The sequence below is a fragment of the Cryptotermes secundus genome, unplaced genomic scaffold, assembly GCF_002891405.2.
Source record: "Cryptotermes secundus unplaced genomic scaffold, Csec_1.0 scaffold159, whole genome shotgun sequence".
In the NCBI taxonomy this organism is placed as follows: domain Eukaryota; kingdom Metazoa; phylum Arthropoda; class Insecta; order Blattodea; family Kalotermitidae; genus Cryptotermes; species Cryptotermes secundus.
Window position 1 is genome coordinate 2,939,939 of NW_019725416.1, and position 23,870 is coordinate 2,963,808.

The 23,870-nt window shown below is 41.5% G+C and overlaps 1 protein-coding gene across 3 annotated transcripts in view; it reads left to right on the forward strand.

Moving 5' to 3' along the window:
- The window catches only part of LOC111863321 (atlastin), a 56,844-nt gene that overhangs the window by 16,284 nt on the left and 16,690 nt on the right, over nucleotides 1-23,870 (forward strand). For 2 of the 3 annotated variants that reach the window (XM_023849534.1, XM_023849537.2), the window contains exons 2-3: nucleotides 19,704-19,924; nucleotides 23,563-23,697. In XM_023849534.1, coding sequence (XP_023705302.1) covers nucleotides 19,704-19,924; nucleotides 23,563-23,697 — 356 coding nt within the window. Of the gene's footprint in view, nucleotides 1-9,038; nucleotides 9,217-19,703; nucleotides 19,925-23,562; nucleotides 23,698-23,870 lie in introns of those variants that run through there. The other variant, XM_023849536.2, reaches the window with a different exon arrangement.

Sequence of the window (23,870 nt, forward strand, 5' to 3'; positions counted from 1 at the left end):
AACAATACTGCAGATCACCATTCTCGTCCTTCAGTAAGTTACTTCTAGGGCCGCGGCATAGCTCAAGCGGTTAGTCGCTGGCTTTCCACCGCGGCGGCCCGGGTTCAATATATTTGACGCAACGATAGACCTGTTATTTAGTTGTATCTTACTTAAACATCGGTTAAGTTTCTGGATGGAACAGGAGATGTAACTGTTCTTGGAGAAATGTTTTGGGAAGTGGCTACATGGAGCACCGAATAGACAAGCGGATATTTGTAAAATAGATCTAGAGGAAATTAGAATGTGATGTGAATTGACTTGAACTGTATCATTGCAGGATGTTGTGTTTGTTGTGTGACAGTGGCATTGAATCTTCGTGTTTTGACACCGCACAGTTAATTTTATTACAACATAATGCGCCATCTGTGCTGAAACATGTTACGAAATCCTCTCCTGAATAATATATGCGTAACAAAAGGAAAATAGCGACTTAATTGCCAAGCAGATGCCGGAGGATAGCCAAGTGTTTGGTTCAGGCACAGTCAGACTTAATGAAAGAGGCCCTGGGTGAGTTACAGCTGTTGGACGTTCGGATTAAGCTATGCGGTTTTATATGTGTCGATATCTTGCGTTGTAGATGAGTCCATTTTCTATTTACATTAATTCGAAATGTCTTCACATTTTATATAGAAATAGTGATGAATACGCATGACATAAAAGGTAAAAAGTTGTGCATGCAAGATTGGAATGAACGGATGATGTAAGCATATCGCTCAGGCGTGTGTAAAGGTAATCGGGTGGTCTCAAATTTATATTTTGAAATGTAATAGATTTATGGGACTTCATTAATGCTAGGTTATTTTATGGAAGTGACTTTCCTTCAGTTAGCATACAGCTGCTGATTTCCTGCAAAGTTTTTTTTACGTTATAAATGACAAACAGTATAGTGAAAGATTCCAGTTCTTATATTGTTGAATGCAGACCTGTTGCTAGGCAATGACCGTGAGATAAGCAGTTATACAACAGCCGTTCCTGGGCAGTGGCTGAGTAGTGATCACGTAGGCATGCCAACAGACGCGATCACAACAACGGATAGAATAACGGGAACGGCATTTCTTGTGCGGCCCGTGTCGAGGTATTGTAAGCACGATAAGCAGGTGGAAGACCTAGTACCCCGTGTGGAAGCGTTGTCGAATACGTCCACCGTAACCCTGCGAGTCGTAGAGGCGACGAAAAGGGAATTCTAGAATCTGAGACAGTGAATATGGTCACGAGTCCCACGGGACTCAGGCCCGAGAATAACTGCGCTGGCGAGGGTCAGCAGCAACTGCGAACGATAGACCCTTCCCTCTCTCCAGAGAGAGCACCCCACATTATCAAACCCGCAACTGTCTGACAGTAATACAAATCTGGTCGTAAGTCCCAAATGGGTGCTTTATTTAAAGACAGACTGGCCGACTGACCGTTGGTCGTAACAGAGGACTCGGACGGAAGACTAGTGAGAGACAGAGTTCAGATGAAGTTCGATTAATCGAGAGAGTCGAGATCCCGATTCTTTCCAGGTTCTACGCGAGGTTTTGATTGGTTTTAGTGATTTGAACGAAACATATGTTGGACAGTGTGGTTTTTACGGACTCCACTTTGTGTTCACTCCAACTTTCGTTTGGCGAAAGTGATATCGGTGAAGTTTACCGCCCGGCCACGATTGTGCGCCGTTTGTAAGTATAGGATTATATAACAAAATTGTGCAGGCGACAAGCAGAAGTATAAAATCATGAGAATGAAAACGTTCGCAGTATAGGACAAGGCGAAGCCATACGTAGAAAATATAAGAGGCTTAGACTTGGCGGTGGTCAAGCTTACGACCATTCAAATGACAAAGGTGCTGTTATAGCATAAGATAAGTAAGGCAGTCATGATCTGCTTCATAAAACCTGGATTGACAGGACTTTTATACAGCGCCAAAGGAAGAATTTTCGGTAACATGCTATATATACGATATATACAGTTGACGAAAGGCCAAGAATATTCATAAGAGACAAAGGCATTCTATATTCAGAGGCGATGTTACATAAGGACTTAACAGCAAGGGCACAGTTGAAAAAGGTATCTGGTCGTGGGTCTGAAGGGGTTTGACGTCAAGACGAACTGATTGGCGTAAAATAACTTTAACTTTGATTTGAAGACTCAATATGTGTGGTGTAATGAACTGCAGAGTGTGTGAATTAGCGATAACGCTATAGTTAAGATCGGTAGTATTCAATAAATCCAATTTCAATCCAAACCTCGTACATACTGCCACAGTCAGTAAGTTCGTGGAATGGCCGAAAAGCGTCGTATGGGAGTTTTGAAATGTTATGGACCACACAGCCGGCGGGAGTGCTTTAACTAAGCAGACGGTAAATGGGATTGAATTTATAAAGATCAATAGTCCACCAGAGGTAGAATTGAAACTTTTAAATGATGTGTGGCGTAACAAAACTGTCACTGTCAGTAATAACAATATGGCAGGCCTGCGAACTTGCCAAGTTGGAGCGGCAATAGGAAGTCATGTTGGTAGTGGATCATGGAAAAATATGGAATCTTCGTTTATATATATATATATATTGAGTGTGTGTAGAACGGATAGGAAAACTGTTTGTATATGTCCAGCCTGTCAACAAACAAAAACATATTCTGTGGTCTTAGTCCGCAAGCGAATTGTACCGAACGAGCGACCGCCTCTTGTAGGCGAACTTAGTGCCAACTTTTGCGGATAGAGGGTGTGGTATGGTCAGCGCAACGAATTCCCCCGGCCGTTAATTTCGGTTTTCTAGACCTTTCTTTTCCTTGATATAGCTCCTCAATTATCCTCACGAGGCTGAGTGGACCCCGTTCCAGACCCACTACTTGTGAGAAAATCTGGTAGCGCCGGGAATCGAGCCCGGACCTCTGGATCTGTAGCCAGGAACTCTGTCCACTAGACCATAGGCGGTCCTCAGCCTCTCAACAAGAATTGAAAATTTATGACGTAGTTGTAATTCGTCTTACATGTACAGTCCTTTGGTCCGGTTCTCTTCCTTTATCTATAGCCTGGTTTGGAGGTAATTGTACCATGTCTTTGTGGTTCAGAAAGCTATGTCTCTATAGCTGTGCTGTTGCTTGAAGACCCTTTAATTCATAAAGTGATCACCATGCAGCGCCTTAAGGGTATGCAGTTTATTTTAAGAAAAATCGTGGACGAAGAAAGGCCGCCGGTATAGTATGGGGGCATTCGTTACTCTTCAGTTTGATACTCTGTATATTTTTTTTATTGCTAGTGAGGTGGAACTAAGTCCCTTGTACTGCGGCCACTTCTGGCCTATTGTACCAGTCCCAGATGATAGGTGAGGGTGATTGTGGAGCAATTGGTGGAATGAAGATTGGCAGGGGAAACCGAAGTACTTGGAGAAAACCTGCCCCAGCGCCACTTTGTCCACCACAAATCCCACTTGACCAGACCCCGGGATCGAACCCGGGCCTCCGCGGTGGGAAGCCAGCGACTAACCGCTTGAGCTATGGCGGCCGATACTCTGTATAAGTACAAGTTCTTTGTATTTATCATGACCTGTATTTTATCTATTGTCTTCTTGGCAGAATTCTTCGTTCAGCATTCTGTGTGGTACTTAACATGTGAGGGCCAAGCTATAAGTCAAGGGTCAGTATGTTAATGCGAATAGAGGGCGAAAGTTTATCGGTTCCTCATTTTTTCAATATAATTCTTATGTATATGTAATTAAATCAACCAATATCATGGCATTTCATTGACAGCATAGTTTGTTTCATGTAGGTTGATGTTCATTTCATGCGTATATTGAGCGATATCAGTACAAAACGCGCAAGTCGCACGTCCGATCATTCCTACAAATTATTCACTTTATTCAAATCATACACACATCGGAACATCTATCACTCAACTAACAAACTTTTCGAAAAAAATGGAGAGTATTTTCGCACTCTGATTCCAGACCACAAAATAAATGTTTAAAATGGCAGTGATTAATTCCTTTTGAACCCACTCTAAGAACATCCGTCACTTTAGGGATTTCGCACCAGGATTTTTGTTGGTGTATCAAGCAGTGGTATTATTAAATCGCCGTCTCTTGGTATTCGTCATGTAGCTGCTGTTCCGCCATCTTGCAGTCCACCTGGTTTGTGCATTGAGATACCCACACTTTGCAGCACCTTCTTCACATATTCGTATTAATGTGCGGACACAGTGGTTCCTTTCATTGCCATTAAGACAGCGAATTCATGAGTATGTTATGTCCCGTTTAGATTCTAGCAACGAAAACAAATTTTGTCTCTCATATCGTTCCTTCCGTCCTTTGCTACAGAAAACCACTGAAAATTGACGATTTTCGTCTTGATGTTTGGGTCATTGTTTATGGTGGTTCCTCGATTCTTCTTCAAACTGCAAATCTTGATAAATCAGTTTTTGACACAATGCATTTTTTAATCGGAAAGTATAACGTCTGCAACTGACCCTAAAGTATTCTTTTATTTTCATCTCGCTGAAAGATTTAATCTTTTTTTTTTTTTGCTAAAATTTCAGAAATCACGTGACTAGCATAGGAGTTGGCTGGTTATAATGTTTAACTTTTGAATAAATTTTGCTTCTGAGCAAGAAGGTTTCGAAGGCGAGTCTATTCTTAAGTGGGCCTTCACGCCACTCAGTTCTGATGGAATGAATGCTTTGTTGAATAATGTCTCTTACTATTGCGTTATTCTAGAACAGAGGCGTTTCGGTTAGAAACGATGCAGGCAGCAGACTCTTTCAGAGAAAAAAAAATGCCCCTTCAGTTTGCATAGTTTTAAACGCACAACTTTCATAAGATATTTTCATTCTGTTCTTTACTGTAGCCATACGAGGACAGAAGAATTTGTTACAGAAATGTGCAGTGAGTAACATTAATGCACTCGACAATCAGATAATCAACTGCGCTTGCAGAGCTGATAAGTAACTTTCATTCATTCTTTCCAGTTGCGCCTGTTGCTTTCCATATCTCACGAACTGATAATGTACAGTTATTCACGCTTATTATCACAAACATTGTTGTACAACCACACTGTTTGAACATCAGCAAACACTAGTCTGAAATGTAAAACTTGCTTTTAAAACATTACAACAGTTTGAAAATGTTTGATATCTCAGGAGGTCTCAGGGGGAGCGGGGATAGCGCAGTCGGCAATGCGACTGGTTGCGGTCTGGGCTACCGAGTACCGGTAGGGCAGACCGGTTCTGGGACCCACCCAGGCTCTCGTCTAATCTGTTCCTGGGGCTGGTCTCACGGGGTAAAGCGGCCGGGACGTGAAGCTGACCACTCCCAACTAGTGCCGAAGTGGATCTGTACAGCCATTCCCCCATAGGTCTTCATGCCGTGCTTGATTAGTTAAACACAGAGACTGCTCTCTTTACCTTTTTATGATATTACAGATCCGACATATTGACGATTAGAATAATGTTATTTCGTTTCAAGGCCGCAAAGGAAGATAATTGTGGATCACAGCAAATCACTTAGAATTGTTGACACGGCTGTCAATACGGCGTTGTCGTCCCGTCTGATCTAATTGCAGTAGTGGAATTATAAAAATCACGAACACTTGCCAACAAAGAATTTGCTCCACTATACACGACGGTAATTCGAGTTTTAAGTGTAAATCTATTTAATTTAAATCGTGTGGATATAGGTAAATTAATTATATACTCCTCTGCTCCGGGGTTCTCTAAGATCGCGGTCTCCTTTACTAGAGATGCCCATTATTAGCCAACATTCCATATTTTGAAAAAAAAGTAAAAGTGTGCTTATGAGATAACCTTGCTGTCTGTGTCAGTGTGTCCTCCCTGTTTACTTTTGAATGACTTTATGGAACTTTGTAGAGATATCAGGCACCTGAACGAATCTCAACATACGTAATTCACAAATCCCTCCCACCCAAATCAGAAATCTTTGAAGAATGTCGAATTGCTGAGGCAAAACCTTAATATTGTTCGAATGCCTGAACCAGTCTTCATGAAAATTTATATGTAATCATACCACCTAAGCCCACCTACGGTAATAACCATAATCTTACTTAAATGCCTGAACAGATCGTCCTGAGTGACCTTTCCATGGTCCATTTACTTTCAAATATTTTGAAAATAATGCCTTAAAATTATTTGACTATTTATAGTTCTTTTGTTAGCGGTATTTACTCGTGGGCCACACTGGGGCGAGCTGCGGATTGCACATCACTGATATAAATAGTGACGGAGTTGTAAAATAAACCACAAGAAATACCTCTTCCAGTAATAACAATATATGGACGGGCAATCAAGTAATACGTTAAACATGTCTGTTAGTAATTCTGTAGGGAAGACACCCATCTTGCCCTAAGACTTAAAACAACTTGGGTTTATTCTATCCGTACAAGAAAATTAAATGTTTGACGTTTAATGCGTGATATGAAAGCCATGTATGCGTGTGTCCTTTCCCCAGCCTATCCATGGGGGCCCGGGATGGTGTGTAGGCCACGGGGTTCAGTTCCCGGTGGGGATTTTTCTCTTCCCTACTGTATCCATATTGGTTATAGGGCCCGTGTATTCCTCAACCCAGTGGGTGAAGTGGCTCATTCCCAGGAAGTGAAGCGGTCGGACCATTAAGCCTATCGCTTATTTCCATCAAGTGCCGAGGTAAAGAATGTGTGGGCTGTATCTCCATTCCATGGTAATTAAGCTCGAGGATAACTTTACCTCTTTATCCTTCTATGGCGCCCAACGTCATTATCTAGCCCCCATTCGCTGTAAGCCCGTAAACAGGAAAGAACCACGTTACACTGGCTACCAGTTGCACGATTGTATTCCACAGAATTATTTGGAACATACGGCAGACATCTCTGTTTTTCTCTATGGCACATTTAAGCAGTGCGTGAATTCTGCCAGATAAAGTTTTGGACCAGTGTAAGGTAAATGTAATGTTGTCCCTGTGCGTAACTAATTTAGCACTGCGCCATTAAGGCGTATGGGGAGTGGATGCATAGATCCACATTTTCTTGACCTTGGCATTAGCTGGAGGTGAGTGGTCAGCTTCACGTCCCGGCCGCTACCTCCTGGGAAAGAGTCCCCCGGTACCCATTGGATAGGAGGTCGGGTGGACCCCAGAACCGGCCTGTGACGACGTGGAGAAGAGAAAATTCTTGGCCCTACCGGGACTCGGAACTCCGACCCCTCGGTCGTCCAGCTCGTAGCCAGTCGCTGTACCGCCTGCGCTATCCCGGCTCCGAACTGAACCACTGTGCTGCATATTATAAATGCACTCTGTTAGAAATATGAGTATGTACATCCACAAAGACACCAGACAAATTCAGCGAACTTCAGCGAAAGAACGTGTACAGGGTGTGACAGTTTATTTCCCGGAATGGCCGCAGTGTGTCGCTGGGCTGTTGAGTCAGGCAAACTCACGTACCCAAGCACGTTTGGACATGTTCGAACTTGCGTTTTCATGAGCCAGAGACCAAATGAGTCGTTCGTTCCCAAGCAGCAGAGGAAGTAGTACGTGTCTGTGATATACCGTTGGCGGAAAAAATGAGTGACAAGAATATGGAGCAGCGGATAAACATCAAGTTTTGTGTGAAGGTTGGTAGAAGTGCTAGTGAAATGTTGACCCTATTAACAGTGGCTTATGATATATACGCTATGAAGAAATTGAGTGTTTTTGAATGTCATAGGCGGTTCAAGGAAGGGCGAGATGTGCAAGATGACCCAAGAAGTCGGAGCCCAAAACGCAAAGGACAGATGCAAATGTGGACACAGTACGAACATTGGTGCGCACAGATCGAAGATAAGGTGTGAGACTAGTAGCAGAAGAATGGATTATTGATAAGGAAACCGTGCAACAGATTAGTACGGAGGATTTGGGAATGAGAACATTTTATGCAAAGAGTCTTGACAAATGACCAGAAACAACCTCGGCTTCACATTTCATCTGATCTTTTACACATTGCAGAGATGTTTGATGGGGTCATTACAGGTGATGATGTTTTCAATACGACCCCGAAACAAAACGCCAGAGTTTGAAGTGGGAAACACAGAATTTACTTCAGCCGAAAAAAAGCACACGTGTCTCGCTCGCAGTTCAAAACCATGCTTGTGTGTTTCTTCGATCACAAGAGGATAGTTCGCTATGAATTCATTGCACAAGGACATACGGTGATTCAACAGTGTTATTTGGAAGTGCTGACAAGGTTACGGCGTAGAATCTGTTCAGAGGAAAAGACCCGAACTGTGGCCTGACAAATGGATTCTCCACCACGACAATGCCGCTGCGCATGATGAGTTAAGATTTCGCGAGTTCCTGACTATGAAATCCATCACAAAAATGGACCATCCACCTTATTCACCCGAATTAGCCCCCTGCGATTTTTGACTCTTCCCCCCCCCCCAAAAAAATGCTCTGAAGGGACAAAGATTTGCTGAAATTCCTGACATCCAATGCAACGTAACCTTACTGCGAGGTATTCCGGAAAACGATTTCAAGACCTTCCGACAGTGGCACCAACGTCACACGAAGTGCATAGCTACACAAGGAGAGTATTTCGAAGACGACAGCAGCCGCTAGTGCACAGGCAAGCAAAATTTGCTTTCACAGGGACATTCCGGGAGTTAAATTGTCACACCTTTTACATCAACACCCGTAACAAATCACTCTTTTTTAAATTGTTTCGTTGAAAGATGCCCTCGTTATCTTAGGGATTACGCGGAGTAGGATACTTAGTACTATGCGTAAGAAAAAATATATTTAATCCTAGGTTAGATTAGTGTTCTGTAGACATACGGCATATAACGCTGCTGTTATGGAAAACGGAGTGAAACATGTAACCAGCTTATGAACTAGAGGTCACTAGAGTTCTAGTTGAAAGCGCTGGTAAATGATGAAGAGGCTGGTTTCCTGTCCAACACTTCGTGTGTGTTACAAGTTGTATATATAGACAGGAAACTGGCATTGCTCAAGGGTACAGGCTTCCCATATTTGTTTCAAGGTTAAGCTATGGTGACTGGACAAGTGACGTAGGTTGTCAGTAGTGATGCGACTTGACAGCTGTGCATGTGAGGTGCACTAATATTTTGTTGTAAAATGTTGTTGATGCTTTATATTTGTAAAAATCTTCGATAATCTGTAACACGGAGAGTGCCAAGTTTATATGCTACTTGTTAACTGGACTCTGCAATGGCAGAAGGTATGTAGTCTGTATAATGGCTTGGGATTATAATTCCGAACAACTTCTTTTGCTGGGATACATCGACATACTTCGTGTCGTTTGTTATATAATATTTCAGTTATTTTGTTTGTGCTCGTTGCTTTTGGCGTATGATATCGTTCTGTAGATGTATGGGCGATTTGGTTTTTCCCCAACTTTTCCACAAGTCAGATTCATAGAAATGTGTTAGATTCATTTCAATTTATTTCTGTAAAGCTTATTCGCTGTTTTAGCTGGAATTATTTTCTCGTGTCAGATTTCTTTGCAAATATAACAGCTCTAAACAATGAAAAATGTGCTTTAAAACTTTAATTAAAACTACAAACAAAATTAATTTGTTTGTTTATGATGAGTTAGAGAAGAAGAGGAACACGCATACCTTAAGGTAACAAGGCGGGGATTTGAATCAAGTAGCCTCTGAACAGGTTTAGCGGGTTGTGGTTTCTCAAGGTTAAATTTATGTTCTCATCACAGTAGCAAAGATGCTCAAACACCTGAGGCAATTCAGTGCACACGTATTGGGAGTGTTCTTCTTACATCGTTGTCTCCTGAACCGAATATCATTCGTAAAGCCCAGTTTTACGTGTTTTGGTTTCGAGACTGCAATATGAAAGTGCTAACCTCCGACCACTGCCCCCAGTCGAATTTACATTTGACAGTGCTCTTCTGAATTTCGTGCTTGACGTAATGTTCAAGCGTAACGTTGGCTGCAGTGCGTCGTCATAGCCATCAGCTAACCTTGCGACTAGAAATTGAAGAGAATGATGTTTTTCACGTTATGTTGAAGGAAGTCGAGACCTGATGTTTTCATTTCCGAAGAAAGGCATTATTTCTGAGTTGTATTCATTTTCTGACATGACTGTAATATGGTCATGGGTCTCACTATTGCAGGAGTTGATTTCAGACGATTTTGTGAGACTCCATTTAGGCCTAGGAGATCTGAGAACTTTATTCAGGGGTCATATACTTGCAGCTGTTGGTTAGTCCCAGTAGGTTGTTTCTTCCTGAACTGTGAGAATGCTACTTGAGGATATTTGAGCAGATCAGGGTTTACATGAAGTGGGTTAGTGGCACATCACGTTTTTGTATCAGAAGAGGCAGGGTCAGTTATTTCATTCATATGTTAAAGTAGAGGGACCATTAAGCTAGCAGCTTCTTTCCGTTTCAGTGTTAGAACCAACATTAGGAAAAAATTAAGTAGACCAAGGTGAGGTAATTATTGATTATGAGAATAATGAATAATCAGTTCGTTAATATTTATGTTTGTGTTTACCATATTGAGGAGTTGTTTCAAAGAAATAGCGTCTCCGGTCTAGAAAACCGAAATTAACGGCCGTGGGAATTCGTTGCGCTGACCATGCCACATCCTCTACCCGCTAAAGTTGGCACTAACTTCGCCGACAAGCGCCGGTCTCTCGGTCGGTGTACTTCGCTTGCAGACTAAAACCACGGAGTTATTTTGTTTTGTTTTCCACCTATAAGTTGGACACACTGTTAAGGAGGAGAATCATATGGTGTCCTTAACTAGGTTGTGCATATGTTGTCCATACTGCCATTAATGGTCAGTCATTATCTTCACAGTTCTATACAGAAATTATGACAGTTTTTTCTTGGTTTATTTGACAGCACTTTTGAGACTGAATAGGTTGTATGGGTTTGGATGAAACTGCTCATAAATATTAATTTAGGAAAGTGGCAGCCTTGATTAATTTAAAGTTCCTACCCTAGTAGTTAACTACAAGGAGTGAGAGAAACTATGGAAAACATCGTTTACTTAATATTATTATTTCCTGATTTAGAACCTTCTAAATATGAAGTAGGAGTGACCAATATATTGTAAGAATATATTTAGGGCATTTGTTTGTCACATGACAGCAGATGAAGTACTGGCTGCTTGTAATTTTTATGTGCACTGAATTTAAACTCAACAACATGTACGCATGTTGAACATGATGGTATCTGTCCCTGACTTCAGGATACAAGGATGCTAAGGCGAATTAAGTGAGACGGTCATGGGAACAAAGTGGCTGGCATTATTACATACCAGAGATGTACTGTGGAAGTATCACGGTTAACTTTGTGAGTGAATTAAACCAATGTAGGTGGAACACTGTGGATCCCTGGATGAAGGTCATCTTATATATATCATGTATAGTTCATGTAGGATTCATTATAATTATCAGGGAAGAAAAGAACATTAAAATCAATATTATCCAAGATATACACAGACTGTTCTTAGATATTGACTCAGAAATAAATTTACAAGCAAGAGAGTTAAAATATATGAAACTGTAGTGTTACTCACTGTTTGGTAACGGTTTGAAACTTTGTTTCTTAAATTAAGAGAACAGTGTATTCTGCAAGTGCTTGAGAATGGGGTAAAGTAAAATAAAGTAAAGGTATCCCTGTACTAGGCCGTGGAGACCCATAGGGTTGTGAGATGTTGAGGTTCCCACATTTTCTAGATAATCGTCTCACAGATGGCAGCAAGGTTGTCAGCCCTACGCGCCGGCCGCACTTTACCCCAAAGAATATTCCAAGAATATTCCTGGTACTCATTTCTGTTAGAGGCTTAGTCGACCCCAGGGCCATAGTGCGGCTGGAAGGATTAGGTCAATTGAAAAAAATCCAGTGACCTCACTGGGACTTGAATCCGCGACCTTCCAGCTTGTAGCATAGTGCCTCAACCAACTACGCTACCGTGTGCCCCGCTTGAGAATGGGGTGCTGAAGATAATATTTGGACCTGACAGGAAGGAAGTGACAGGAAGCTATAGAAAGTTATGTAATAAGGAGCTTCATAATTTGCATTCTTTTCCAGATGTTGTTAGTGCTAGTAAATCAAGCAGGGTGAGATAGGCAGGACATGTAGCACTCGTGGGAGCAGTGAGATATGAATGTATAATTTGGTTGAGAAACGTGAAAGAAAGAGGTGGGTTGTGGAAAATTTATGGGTAGATGGGAGGATAATATTGAAATGGATATTAAATATAATGGAATTATGTGGACTGGATTTATTTATCTCAGGATAGGGATCAATGGCCGTCTGTTATCAATAATGTAGTGCTCCTTTGAGTTTAATAGAAGCTGGGGAATTTGGTGAGCAGTTGAGAAACTGTTAGCTTATCAAGAATGACCCTGATCCATGGAGTTAGTAATATGAGAGATACATATTTGTAATGTCTCATAACTTAACTGTAATATAGTTATATAAATACTTATCACACATTTAAGTATATACAAATGTAATTACCAGATAAATGTTAGGGTAATAATGATATTGAGGAAAGAATAGAATTAATGGCGTTATTTACCAGTTCAGAAAGTTCTGTGTCTTGTATTTTCTGAAAGAATGAAGATGAAAATGTACAAAAGCAGTTCAGGCACTCTCTTATGGTGATGAAATTGGTGTGTTATGATACTTTTTCATAAATCATGAAACAAAAAACTGAAGAACATTTGAAGTTCTGAAACAAATGAGTGCGAGATCTAAAACTAAATAGCACTGATTTTTTAAACTGATTTTTGTGCAATTCTGCCACCTACAGATTGTTAGATCAGCATGTAAGTCAGCATTTAAGAGTGATGTATCGTATTTACGCATGTATATGCCGCACATTTTTTGCCCAAAATTCAAGAGGAAAACTGGGGTGCGGCTTATATTCGAAATATTCGAGATCACACTTCATTTAAAAAAAAATTATATTCATAATTAGTAATACAGGGTGTAATACTCCTGAAATAATATTCCAAGAAAATTATTTTTTTCTACAATTTCTGTCTGAAAATTGTGCTGCGGCCTATACACGCACGCGGCCTATACATGCGTAAATACGGTAATTCAGGCTATACGTGCCACGTACAGATTGTTGGATCAGCACGTAAGTCAGCACTTAATAGTGATGTCATTCAGGCTATACCTGTTAGTACATATGGCAGATTTTCTTTTGCTAGTGGAGCGCTGAGGTATGCCTGATTTTATTCTGTACATTACCTTTACTTGTACATCAGTAATCTGTGTGGTCAAATTACTTAGCATGAGCGATGCAGATGATCTATAGAATAAGTTGGGAAATGTTAGAAAAATATATTTGATTTGGTTCATCCAGGTCCATCACACTAGCAGTTGTTATAAAAGATTAATCAACTCCGTCCAGTGTGACTGATAAAATGTTTTTTCTTTCTCTCTTTTTTAATCTTTCAACCTTGACATGTTTCGGTCTTAAAGAACGTGGCCATGGCGTAATTTGAGATACTATCCAGCCATTTTCATGGAGGGACTGAGGAAAACCGCGCAAATCTTCAGGCCGGAAGCAGATCTCCATGCTAAGATTTGAGCCCAAAACCTTCAGAATGCAAAGCATGAATGTTATTGAACCTTGACATTAAGCGATGCAGGTATAACCGGCCAACCTTTCAGTTTGCTATTTATTCCATTAAGGTATTGTGACGTGAAGCCAAAGAAGCCTGAATGGTGGAGCCAGAGGAGACGGCCATTGCTAGGTAACGTCTCGGTGAACATGTTCCCTCGGAAACGGATGCGCACACAACAGTATAGGAACTTTTGGAAACGGCGTTTTCTATGTGGTCTGTGCCGAAGGATCAGCGGGCCCAGTCGGCAGTTGCCAGCCAGCGAGGATTCAAAGTTTATGGACTTTGGTTTTTAAGAACTTGGGCAGGCTTTTTTTTTCGTGCTAGCACTTGTTCAATATGACTTCCATTTTTGTCTAACAACCTCTTGAAGTCGAATACGCTTATTTGTCATGACTCGTCGAAACTTGCTTTCGTCACTGTCGTTGCACAATTGGATAATCACTGCTATCATTTCCATGATATTAGGAGGTTTCATTGGGAACATCTTCAGGAATTCCCGTAAAAAGAAATGTGCGATAAGTCGCGCTCAAAATGTCCGCAATTGTGACGCTATGGATAACGGTGTGACATGATGCCAAGGCCGAAAATGGTGTTCAGAAAATCCAACACGATACAGCAGTGTATGGCGTGACACCGTCCTGCATTAGCCACTGAGTGCCGATAGGCATTTGAATTGCCTTAAATTCCAGCACAAAATCAGTTTAGAGTGCTACCACGTTTTCTGGGCCGATGTCGTTTTTCTTCCTTCGCACTTCCTCTTCTGAATTAGTAAAAATTAAAAGCTGTGTTTCGTGCACGTGCCCAGCGAGTGCGGAAAACATCCCGAAATCTTCTATGGGTGGCAGGAACACTCACTGCTTTGGCAAAAAAAAAAAAAAGAGAGAGAGAGACAACTTTGGATCTCTGTTCAACCGTCAGACTGTTGTGATCCGCTGTTGCACTTAACTGACGCGCGATAGCAACTCCGCGTTCAGCTCTCTGGTAACCTCTAACGGAATTTTCAAGAATTAATCCATGGTGGTGCGAAATTAGAATGACATGCGTCGAACGAGTTCTTTTTAATCAGTTTTACAAATGCGTCAACTGTTCGTGTTGACAGCTAATACAGTTCACAGGTGTTCAGGAAACCATTAATGACTGGCAAATTTAAAATGATAAATGCAAGTTCTTATCTCTAATCTCCACAATCTTGAACGCAATAAGTATATGTATAATTCTTTGTTAGATGTATGATAAGAATAATTGTGGTCAGTTTTGAATAACAGGATTTAAGTACACTCGATCCTTGACCAACGAATGGATTATATACTGAAGATCCATACATAACAAGAGTCGCTCTTAAGTAAAAGAAATTTCTTTTCTAATATAAGAAATAATGCTGTTAGCAGCAGTTGAACCTTATGAACAAAGCCTGTTTAAGCTGTAACACTGTAGCTTACCTAATAAATTAATATTGTAACGTGTAGTACCGTTTCTATGTAACTATCCTGAGAATATGCGTTGCTTGGTAACGGCCCGGTAAACACGTTCCCGCGGAAACTATACCCGCAACAGCCCATAACAACAATATAAGAACTGTTGAAGGCTGTGTTTTCTGTTAGGTCCTCCCCGAGGCTGTATAGCACGTACCTTAGGTCGGCTGGATATTCGCCGGGCAGTAACGAGGTTAGAAAACTCCAGCGCGTTCTCCGCGCAATGGAAACCTGGTGTGAGCGCTGGAATATTAAAATTAATGAAGATGAGACTCAGGGGGTCTACTTCTCTCGTGGTCGTCGACCGCCTGAGTCTTGTCTCACTCTAAATGGACGAAAGATTCCATTTGTAAATAGTGCAAAATATATATGTGTAATTTTCGATAAGAGAGTTACAGGGAGATTGCACATAGAAATGATGGAAGCCAAGGCCTTCAGAACATTCATTAGAGTATATTCCCTATTCAAAAGTAAGCGATTGAGCGTTAACATTAAAGTGACCCTCCACAAAGCTCTTATTAGATCCGTAATGACTTATGTTAGTCCCGCCTGGGAATTCGCGGCAGACACTGATCTAGTGAAATTGTAGCGCCTGCAAAACAAGGTTCACCGCACCATTGGCAATTTCCCAAGGCGCACAACGGTCCGCGATTTGCACATGACATTCAAAATCCCGTACGTGTATGACTATATAATAAAATTTTGCAGGAAACAAGCAGAAGTAATACAAAATCATGAAAATGAGAATGTTCGCAACATCGGACAAGGCGAAGCCCGACACAGAAAGTATAAGAGGCTTAAACTTGGCGGCGGTCAGGCATACGACCGTTCAAGTGACTAGACTGCCGTGGTAGCTAATACTACTAGGAAATATATTCATTCATTCATCAGTAATCTGTCAGACGACAGGTCCACAGTCTCTTCCAAAACAGTTCGTCCACTTAATGCGATCTTCTGTTTTTGGAAAGAGACTATCCAGGAAAAGTGATAATGTGGTAGTTTTTCCATTTGCTTTCCACATCGCAGTACAACAGCCGTTCAAACCACTCTGGTCACGCCTGTTGCTATAAGAACTTGAACCATCTCGAGCATCATTTGCTCTGTGCTTCAAGTCGCTGCTGATGACGCTGCTTCCGGCACCAGTTTTTGGTGTCTCTCTTCGTCTGATGCCTACCCTTTGACCTGTCCAGCAAGGGAGGCCCTGCCAGTAGCTACGCTACCGCTGGTATAGCTCTCAGGGTCCTTGGCATACTCAAACCCCTTCACCACGATAAGGTGGAGACACCAACGAGGGGAGGAAATATATATATAAGGGCATAATCTGCTGTACTGAGCCTGGACTGACAGAGGTTTTGTATATATTGTACATAGAAATACGAGTAGGAATCAAGAGTAAATTTGTAAATATATTGTGACGTGTCGCGCTATATATGACCCCCCCCCCCAACAGCCGTGACGCGCCGAGCGGAGCCGAAGTTCTCTGAGTCCCAGCATACTGGTCGCTATGCAACGCGAGTCGACAGCGGTGACGTCACCAAGGGATACCGCGGTTGCTAGGCAGCAGTAAACTCCGGACAGCGTTGCTAGCAACACGGCGCCAGGCAACAGTGGTGCCTATTACGTGGCTGTTTTCTGCATTGTCCGGAACGAGGCTAGATACGGAGCAGCGAAGACTATTCCGAGTTAGTTCTGAGCAAGCCTACGAGCCAGTGTGTGATCAACAGAGTTCTCAATCTGGCCAGCGGAGAGTTCCGAGTAAGCCAGCAGTTAGTTACAGTACAGTATTTGTGATACTGCCGATGGCAGTAATTGTCAGATTGTAATTTGTGTGATTGTAAGAGCGAATGTGAAATAAAATTCGCTATATCAAATACGGCGTGAAGTTATTTGTCGCGTTATACACCCAACACGTGACAATATGTAAATATTGACAATGGATTTACTAATACGGACTATGACTGACAAACGACAGACCCGACCTCTCATCAGAGAGGGCGCCCCAAATTGACAGGACAGTAACTTTCATATAAGGGGGAAAAAAAAAAATCGGCTGGGGCTCGACACCAAGACATACTGACTGACTGACTGACTGACTGACTGACCGACCGTCAGTCGCAATGTGACTTGGACTTGGAGGTAAAGACGGAAAATGATGATGTATAATCGGCAGGATCCGTTACCAGGCAACGACTATTGGAGACTAACAGACTGAGGACACTAGTGTAACAGTGAAGTCCAACCCCGTCTATAATCATACCCCTAAATACGTGGTCTATCCAAAAAGAAACCGAACTTTCTTTTTAAAACATTTATTGATAAGCTTACAACTTAACGAATATTATATACATATATCTACAGCAAGTAACAGCCCGCTGTGGCCGAAAGTTATATTTATATAAGTGCTCCGTTAGGGAGTGCTGATAGTTTGATCTTGGGTTTGAAACCAAAACAGACCCACGCAAGTTCATGTCAGATGTTCATTTGTTAGCTCTGAACAATGAAATCGTTTATCACGGTACTGGTTTCGATACTATTGTCGCGTGTTGCCTATGCAGCGCGAAAAATAAATTTACATGGGTCTTGGATTTAGCGAATATTTACTTTTACACACTCAGGTACAATTAGTACCATTTCAGCTGCATTCTGCGGTGGCTATCTTTCAACTGTCTCTTCCAACTCTGGTCTCCTTAACTCTCTGGGATATCAGTCAAGTCAAAGTCACATTGCGACTGACGGTCAGTCAGTCAGTAAGTCTTGGTTCCGAGCGTCATCTGGAGCTTATGACCAGATATTTATTACCGTTTGACAGTTACGGTCTTGTTTCTGTGGGCCGCCCTTTCTGACGAGAGGACGGGTCTGTCTTTTGTATATGCTGCTGGCCCTTGCCAGCGTAGTCTTTCTCGGGTCCGAGTCCCTTGGGACTCGCGACCATATTTTACTGTCTCAGATTTGAAACTTCTCTTTTCGTCGCCTCCTACGTCGTGTTACACATATATACACAGGAAAATAAGTATTGAAAACTAAATAAATTAGAATAAAAAGGAGCAATTATGCCATTCATATGTATGGATGTTAATAAGTTGAGTACAATGGAGTTGTATCGTATGCGGGCGTTCAGGGGGCGATCAATGTTAGCTTTGACATCACTTGACACACCACTTCCTTTTTAAAAATCTGGCCAGAAGACCTCGATGAAGTGTAACCATACGGAGAACCATTACTGAATGGTACCCGTCACAAGCCTCCGAATTTTCAACCATTTACTAATTACTCATGCTGCTACTGTGGAGTAGATTGTAAATTTTCAAGAAATAAAAAAAATGCGGGCGTTCTACAAACGGCCGTAAACCAGAAGTCGCATATAGTCAGGATTACTTTTGAAAATACCCCAAGTCGGCCATAAAGTATCAGCTTTTTTTTTTTTATTTACCCTCTAATATACCATAGTCAATAATTTCGTGGACTGGCCGCAAAGCGTCGTTGCAGTGCAGTACAGCGGATAGGTTGAGGCACGATATGATGCCCTGTTCAACTCTCGTCACAGCAACAGGAATTTGTTGCAAACAGTGTAAGCAGAACTACGACCTCTCTTGTGTACTGTAGTTAAATGCGAGTGGCGGAAATAAAAAATGTGGCAGTTTGAACAACGGACAAACATCAAGTTCTGCCAGCAACTAGGCAAATCCCCTAGCTAAACATTTGGCGTAGGAAGAAATGGCTGTTGCTACATGACAACGCCTCTGCGCATCGCTCTGTTCTTGTCCAAGGGGAACTGACATGGCAACAGGTCACCGTTTTACCACACCCTCCGTACTCACCTGATCTCGCACCATGCGATTTCTTTCTTTGACCGCTTGAAAGAAAAGCTACATGGTCGTAGATTTCAGTCGTCCAAGGAGGTTGTCAATGCCACAAGAGATGCTGTATGGGAATTCCCCGGCAATATGTTTCAGCAATATTGTTGGCAGACTTGCATAGCGGCCAACGGCAACTACGCGTATTTTGAGGGCCGATGTGGATCTGTGTAAGTGTATGTGAATACTTTCTAATATGATGCGATAAAACCGCAGTCCACGAAATTAATGACTGTACCACATATATACTTGCGGCCATATATGCACCTCACGTTTGAGACCGAAATAACCGTCTCTCAGTAAGCTCATCACAGCCAGTTTTTTGTTCAGTGTTAAAACAGATCGCCGTTCCTTTGGTTGATCTTGCGTTTGGGAGCCTTGTAGCGCGAAAAATATCTACATTGAAACGCGCTTATGGTTGAATTCGCGGAAATTAAACACACTTATGATGCGGCTCTACTGTATTTGTGTACTGAGGATCAAGAGAATTGTGCTTTGAAAGGTGGGCTAACCAAACAGATATTATTCCATTGTCTGTAACAACATAATGGTCAAATTTATATTGCAGAAATATTCATGTCTGAATTAGATGGTTGTGGCTAAACATATAAAAAGCAATATACAGCTATAAAAGAGAGTTTTAAACATTAATTCATTAAGCTGAAATATGATAGATCCAATAAAAGAGTATTGCATCTTCTGATGAGGTGGTTAGTAACAAGCATGGTCTAGCTAATCCCCTGTAACTTTCTTTTCATACCACACAGGTAGAGAGAGCAGCAGAGCCAGCAGGATGGGAGGACGACCGATACAGATAGTTGTTACCAGAGATGACCATTCCTTTGAATTGGATGAGGATGCACTGTCAGCAGTTCTACTGCAGGACCATGTCAAAGACAAGAACGTGGTAGTTGTCTCAGTAGCTGGGGCCTTCCGGAAGGGAAAGTCCTTCCTACTCGACTTCTTTCTACGGTATATGGTAACACAGGTTGGTTTGCTGTCCCAAGATAAAAGTCACAATATTGTATTTAAGATCGTGTTGTAGTAATGTACTCTTGATTCACACACTATACTTCCATCCACAATGCACCTCGTTTATTAGCTCCCACACCTCACTGCATGTTTCGGCCATATACAGCCTTCACAGCTAAAACTGTTTCACACTGCATACTACATGTTGAGACAGTTTAGCAAATAGAGACACCTGATGGCCGTATACAGCCGAAACATGTCGTGAGGAGAGGGAGATAATTAGTGGGTTGTATTGTGGAAGGAAGTATAGTGTGTGAATCAAGAGGATAAAAGACACAACTTTTATTCGTAGTTCTTGAAGTGTATTAAACAAATGAAAGTGTTAAATTTTCATATAATCTCACTGTTTTCAGCTTTCTCTCCTTACTTTATGAGAGAGAGCCTTATGGTATCGTCATGTTTGCGTGTCCATCTATCCCTGTGGCTGTCTGCTATGTCTATATGAACTTGTGAAATAAGAAGACTAACTTTACTTAATGTATGATCCTGAGACTGTCATGTAGCTTGTAAAGGTAAAGTTTTCCTTGTGTTATGAAGGTGTATGGGGGAGTGGATGTATAGATCCCCGTAGCATGTAAGACAGTAAAATGCCATCTGCCTTCATATTGGGACTAAGAATGCGATATTTTGTAAGGCGATAGATCATAAATATACAGCTCTATGCAAATATTGTTTACGTGTCAACATTAGAAGCACAGTGACAGCATGAAACTTCAAGATTATACCTGATGAATGTGACATAATCAGAGTCATTACTAATGAAAATTAGGCACATAAATAAATCAGTTATTATTAATAATGATTGTTAGCGTTTAATGTTGAAAGAATTTCCAGTTTTCAGATTTGTTTACAATTTTCTGCATTAACCCTTTGACGCGGTCATTTAAATTCCGCGGCTGCGTCTCCTGCGGTAATATATTCAGCCGGCCATTTAAATTTTGCTCGAAAATAATTTATTCATCATTGTTCTTAAATTCTATGAGATAGGAACATGAAACTTTCACTAAAATGATCTTAAATGGTGGTTTTATAACCTTACCTTATAATATGGGCGCCCTGTATCTCGGCCATGGAAGCAGGTTGTTTAGTATTTGAGCAGTGAATGGTACGCCTTGAAGGATGAAACTTTCACTAAAATGATCTTAAAAGATGGTTTTATAACCTTGCCTTATAATATGAGCACCCGGTATCTCGGCAATGCAAGCAGGTGACGCCTTGAAGCATTAGTCTAAACACAGCGCTGGCTCACATTCACCAAACCAATACTTCGTATCTTTTCTTTTGCTCTTTTTTTTTAACCACACAGCTTCTGTGCGGCCTAGCCCTCTTCCCCGTGAGGGGTATAGTTCAAGGAAATGTCCTTCCGTGAGCAGTAAAGCTAGTCAGGTCAGCTGCAGTAAATTCAACGTTACGAGTTATCATAACAAGGGGTTGTTGCTATGCCTTTGATATTCCATCCATTTTGGCGGCTGTAGATGTCGTAGGGGTGACCACAGAATTCATGAAGTTATTCTAAGTACTGGCTGGTATGTAGTGCACGAAAGCAGAGCCTAGCTGGCTCAAAAAAATATTTATGGTCATCCCTCGAAACGACCACCAAGGTCAGTACGATAAAATGGCGTCAGCTGGAGCGATAATACATGAAGGAATGAGTTCTTTTCCCTCCCCCACACACATCCGTATCGTCTCAGGGGGTGACCACAGTGTTCTGCCTTAAATTGTGGCGTTTTTCTAAGAACTGGGCCTTTGTACTGTGCGAAATCAATGGATCATGCGAGAATAAATGTATGGACATCCCTATTCTAAGAATTCCAATTGAGTGTGTTCGTGTGGCCAGCTCAGGGCAATATTATATGATAAACAGAGTACACATCACGTCTCTGCTGTTTATATCTTCAAAGCAAAGAAAACACGCCTTTCATAAGCGTACGACTAGGAACCGCTCGCCAGAGCCACAGGAACTTTGCTGCAAGACAGGTATATGTAACGATGACTAGGCGCAGATAAAGTCGTGTCTTATTTATACTCTGTTCTACTGACAACAGGCCAGCGAAAAATCTAACAATCTACAGCAAAACCATCAATTATTATGGGCGTTATAACATAGGTGTGCAGCTGGACGAAACATACACGTCGAACCCCCCCAGACGATTTAAATCCCTGATGAAACATACACGTCGAACCACGGCAACGGGTTAATCAAGGAGAATACTTGTGTCACCATCCAGTGTACTTGAGCAGTTACTACTCTTCTGGGAAGTGTATTCCTGATATTGCTGTAATTGGTTTTCTTTCCAGATATTTTCCTTGTTGAGACCTGCATCCCATGACATTTAAAGCATTCAGGGGAAACAATTGGGAAGTGCTTTCCACACCCTCCTTATAGTCCAAACTTAAACCCCAGTGCTTCCCATCCCCCAGGGCTTCAGAGAGAGTAAATGATAGGCTAGAAGTTTCAACATGATGAACAGGTCCAGCAATATGTTCTTAATTTTTTGCAGAGGCTTCAAAAAAGTTACATGTGTATGAGGTTACAAAACCTACACAGCAATGAAAAAATTATTGTGTAGAGAGGTGCAAAAGATCTTGTAATACATGTTCAGGATACAAAAATAAATTTAATTCTGGAATTTATTATGTGCTACTACTGATATTTATTGGAATGATGAAATGTTTCTTAGAGAAAAATGAACGATATATTTATGTCCCATATACTTTTGCCACACCGTTTATGGTTTTTGAGATAATTAAATAAAAGTGATGCAGTGTGTACATTTCCGAACTTGTATATCCAGGAATCAGTGCCCCCCCCCGAACATATCACAAGGTCACCAAAGTCTCTTACGCATAATAATTAAATGTAGCTTTCTTCCACCAGAATTTATAGGTATTGATTATATATATATATAATTTTCTTTTATTGCTAGTGGGGTGGGACTGAGTCCCTTGCACTGTGGCCACTTCTAGCCTATAGTACTAGCCCCAGATGATAGGTGAGGGTGATTGTGGAGCAGTTGGTGGAATGAAGGTTGGCAGGTGAAACCAGTGTACTTGGAGAAAACCTGCCCCAGCGCCACTTTTTCCACCACAAATCCCACTTGACCAGACCCGGGATGGAACCTTGGCCACCACGGTGGGAAGCCAGCGACTAACTGCTTGAGCTATGGCGCGGCCTTAAATATGTATTTACTTAAGAGTGTGGTTGGTCTAGCTACCGAAGTCTTATTTTTGATCACACGAAGAAGAGTCAGTAAATAGGTCACAAATGGATATGAAACATAAAACATATGACATATTTGAACCTGGAAAAACATTTATTTCATTACATATCCTTACCAACATTAATATACTTGTCCCAGGAATCTTCCTGGCGGTAAAGAACAGCTGGCGCGTAAGGCTGACAACCTTACCACCATCCATGAGCTGAGTTGTCTAGAAAATGTGGGAGCCTCGACATCTCACAACCCTGTGGGCCTTCACGGCCTGTTTCGGGGATAGAATTACCTTTACCATAATTATTAATTACCTCTTCTGATATAAATGCAAACTGATTTTACACAATGAATTCATGGTTGCTGTGCTTGCTCTGAACAGGGAAGTCCTGACTGGATGGGCAGTGAAGATGAACCTCTTGAAGGTTTTTCATGGCGAGGAGGGTCCGAAAGAGACACTACGGGTATTCTCATATGGTCCGAAGTCTTTATTAGTGATCTGCCAAGTGGAGAAAAAGTAAGTTGATAGTGCCTACATATAAGAGTTTTGTATCAAATCAGCTGTCTTATTTTTTTAATTTTGTCACTTATTTAAATATCTTTATCTCTTACATAGCACAAACTAATTGGTACATTATTTGACCAGACTGTTAGGAACAATCAGAAGAGGAATAGAATAGGGATTTTAGT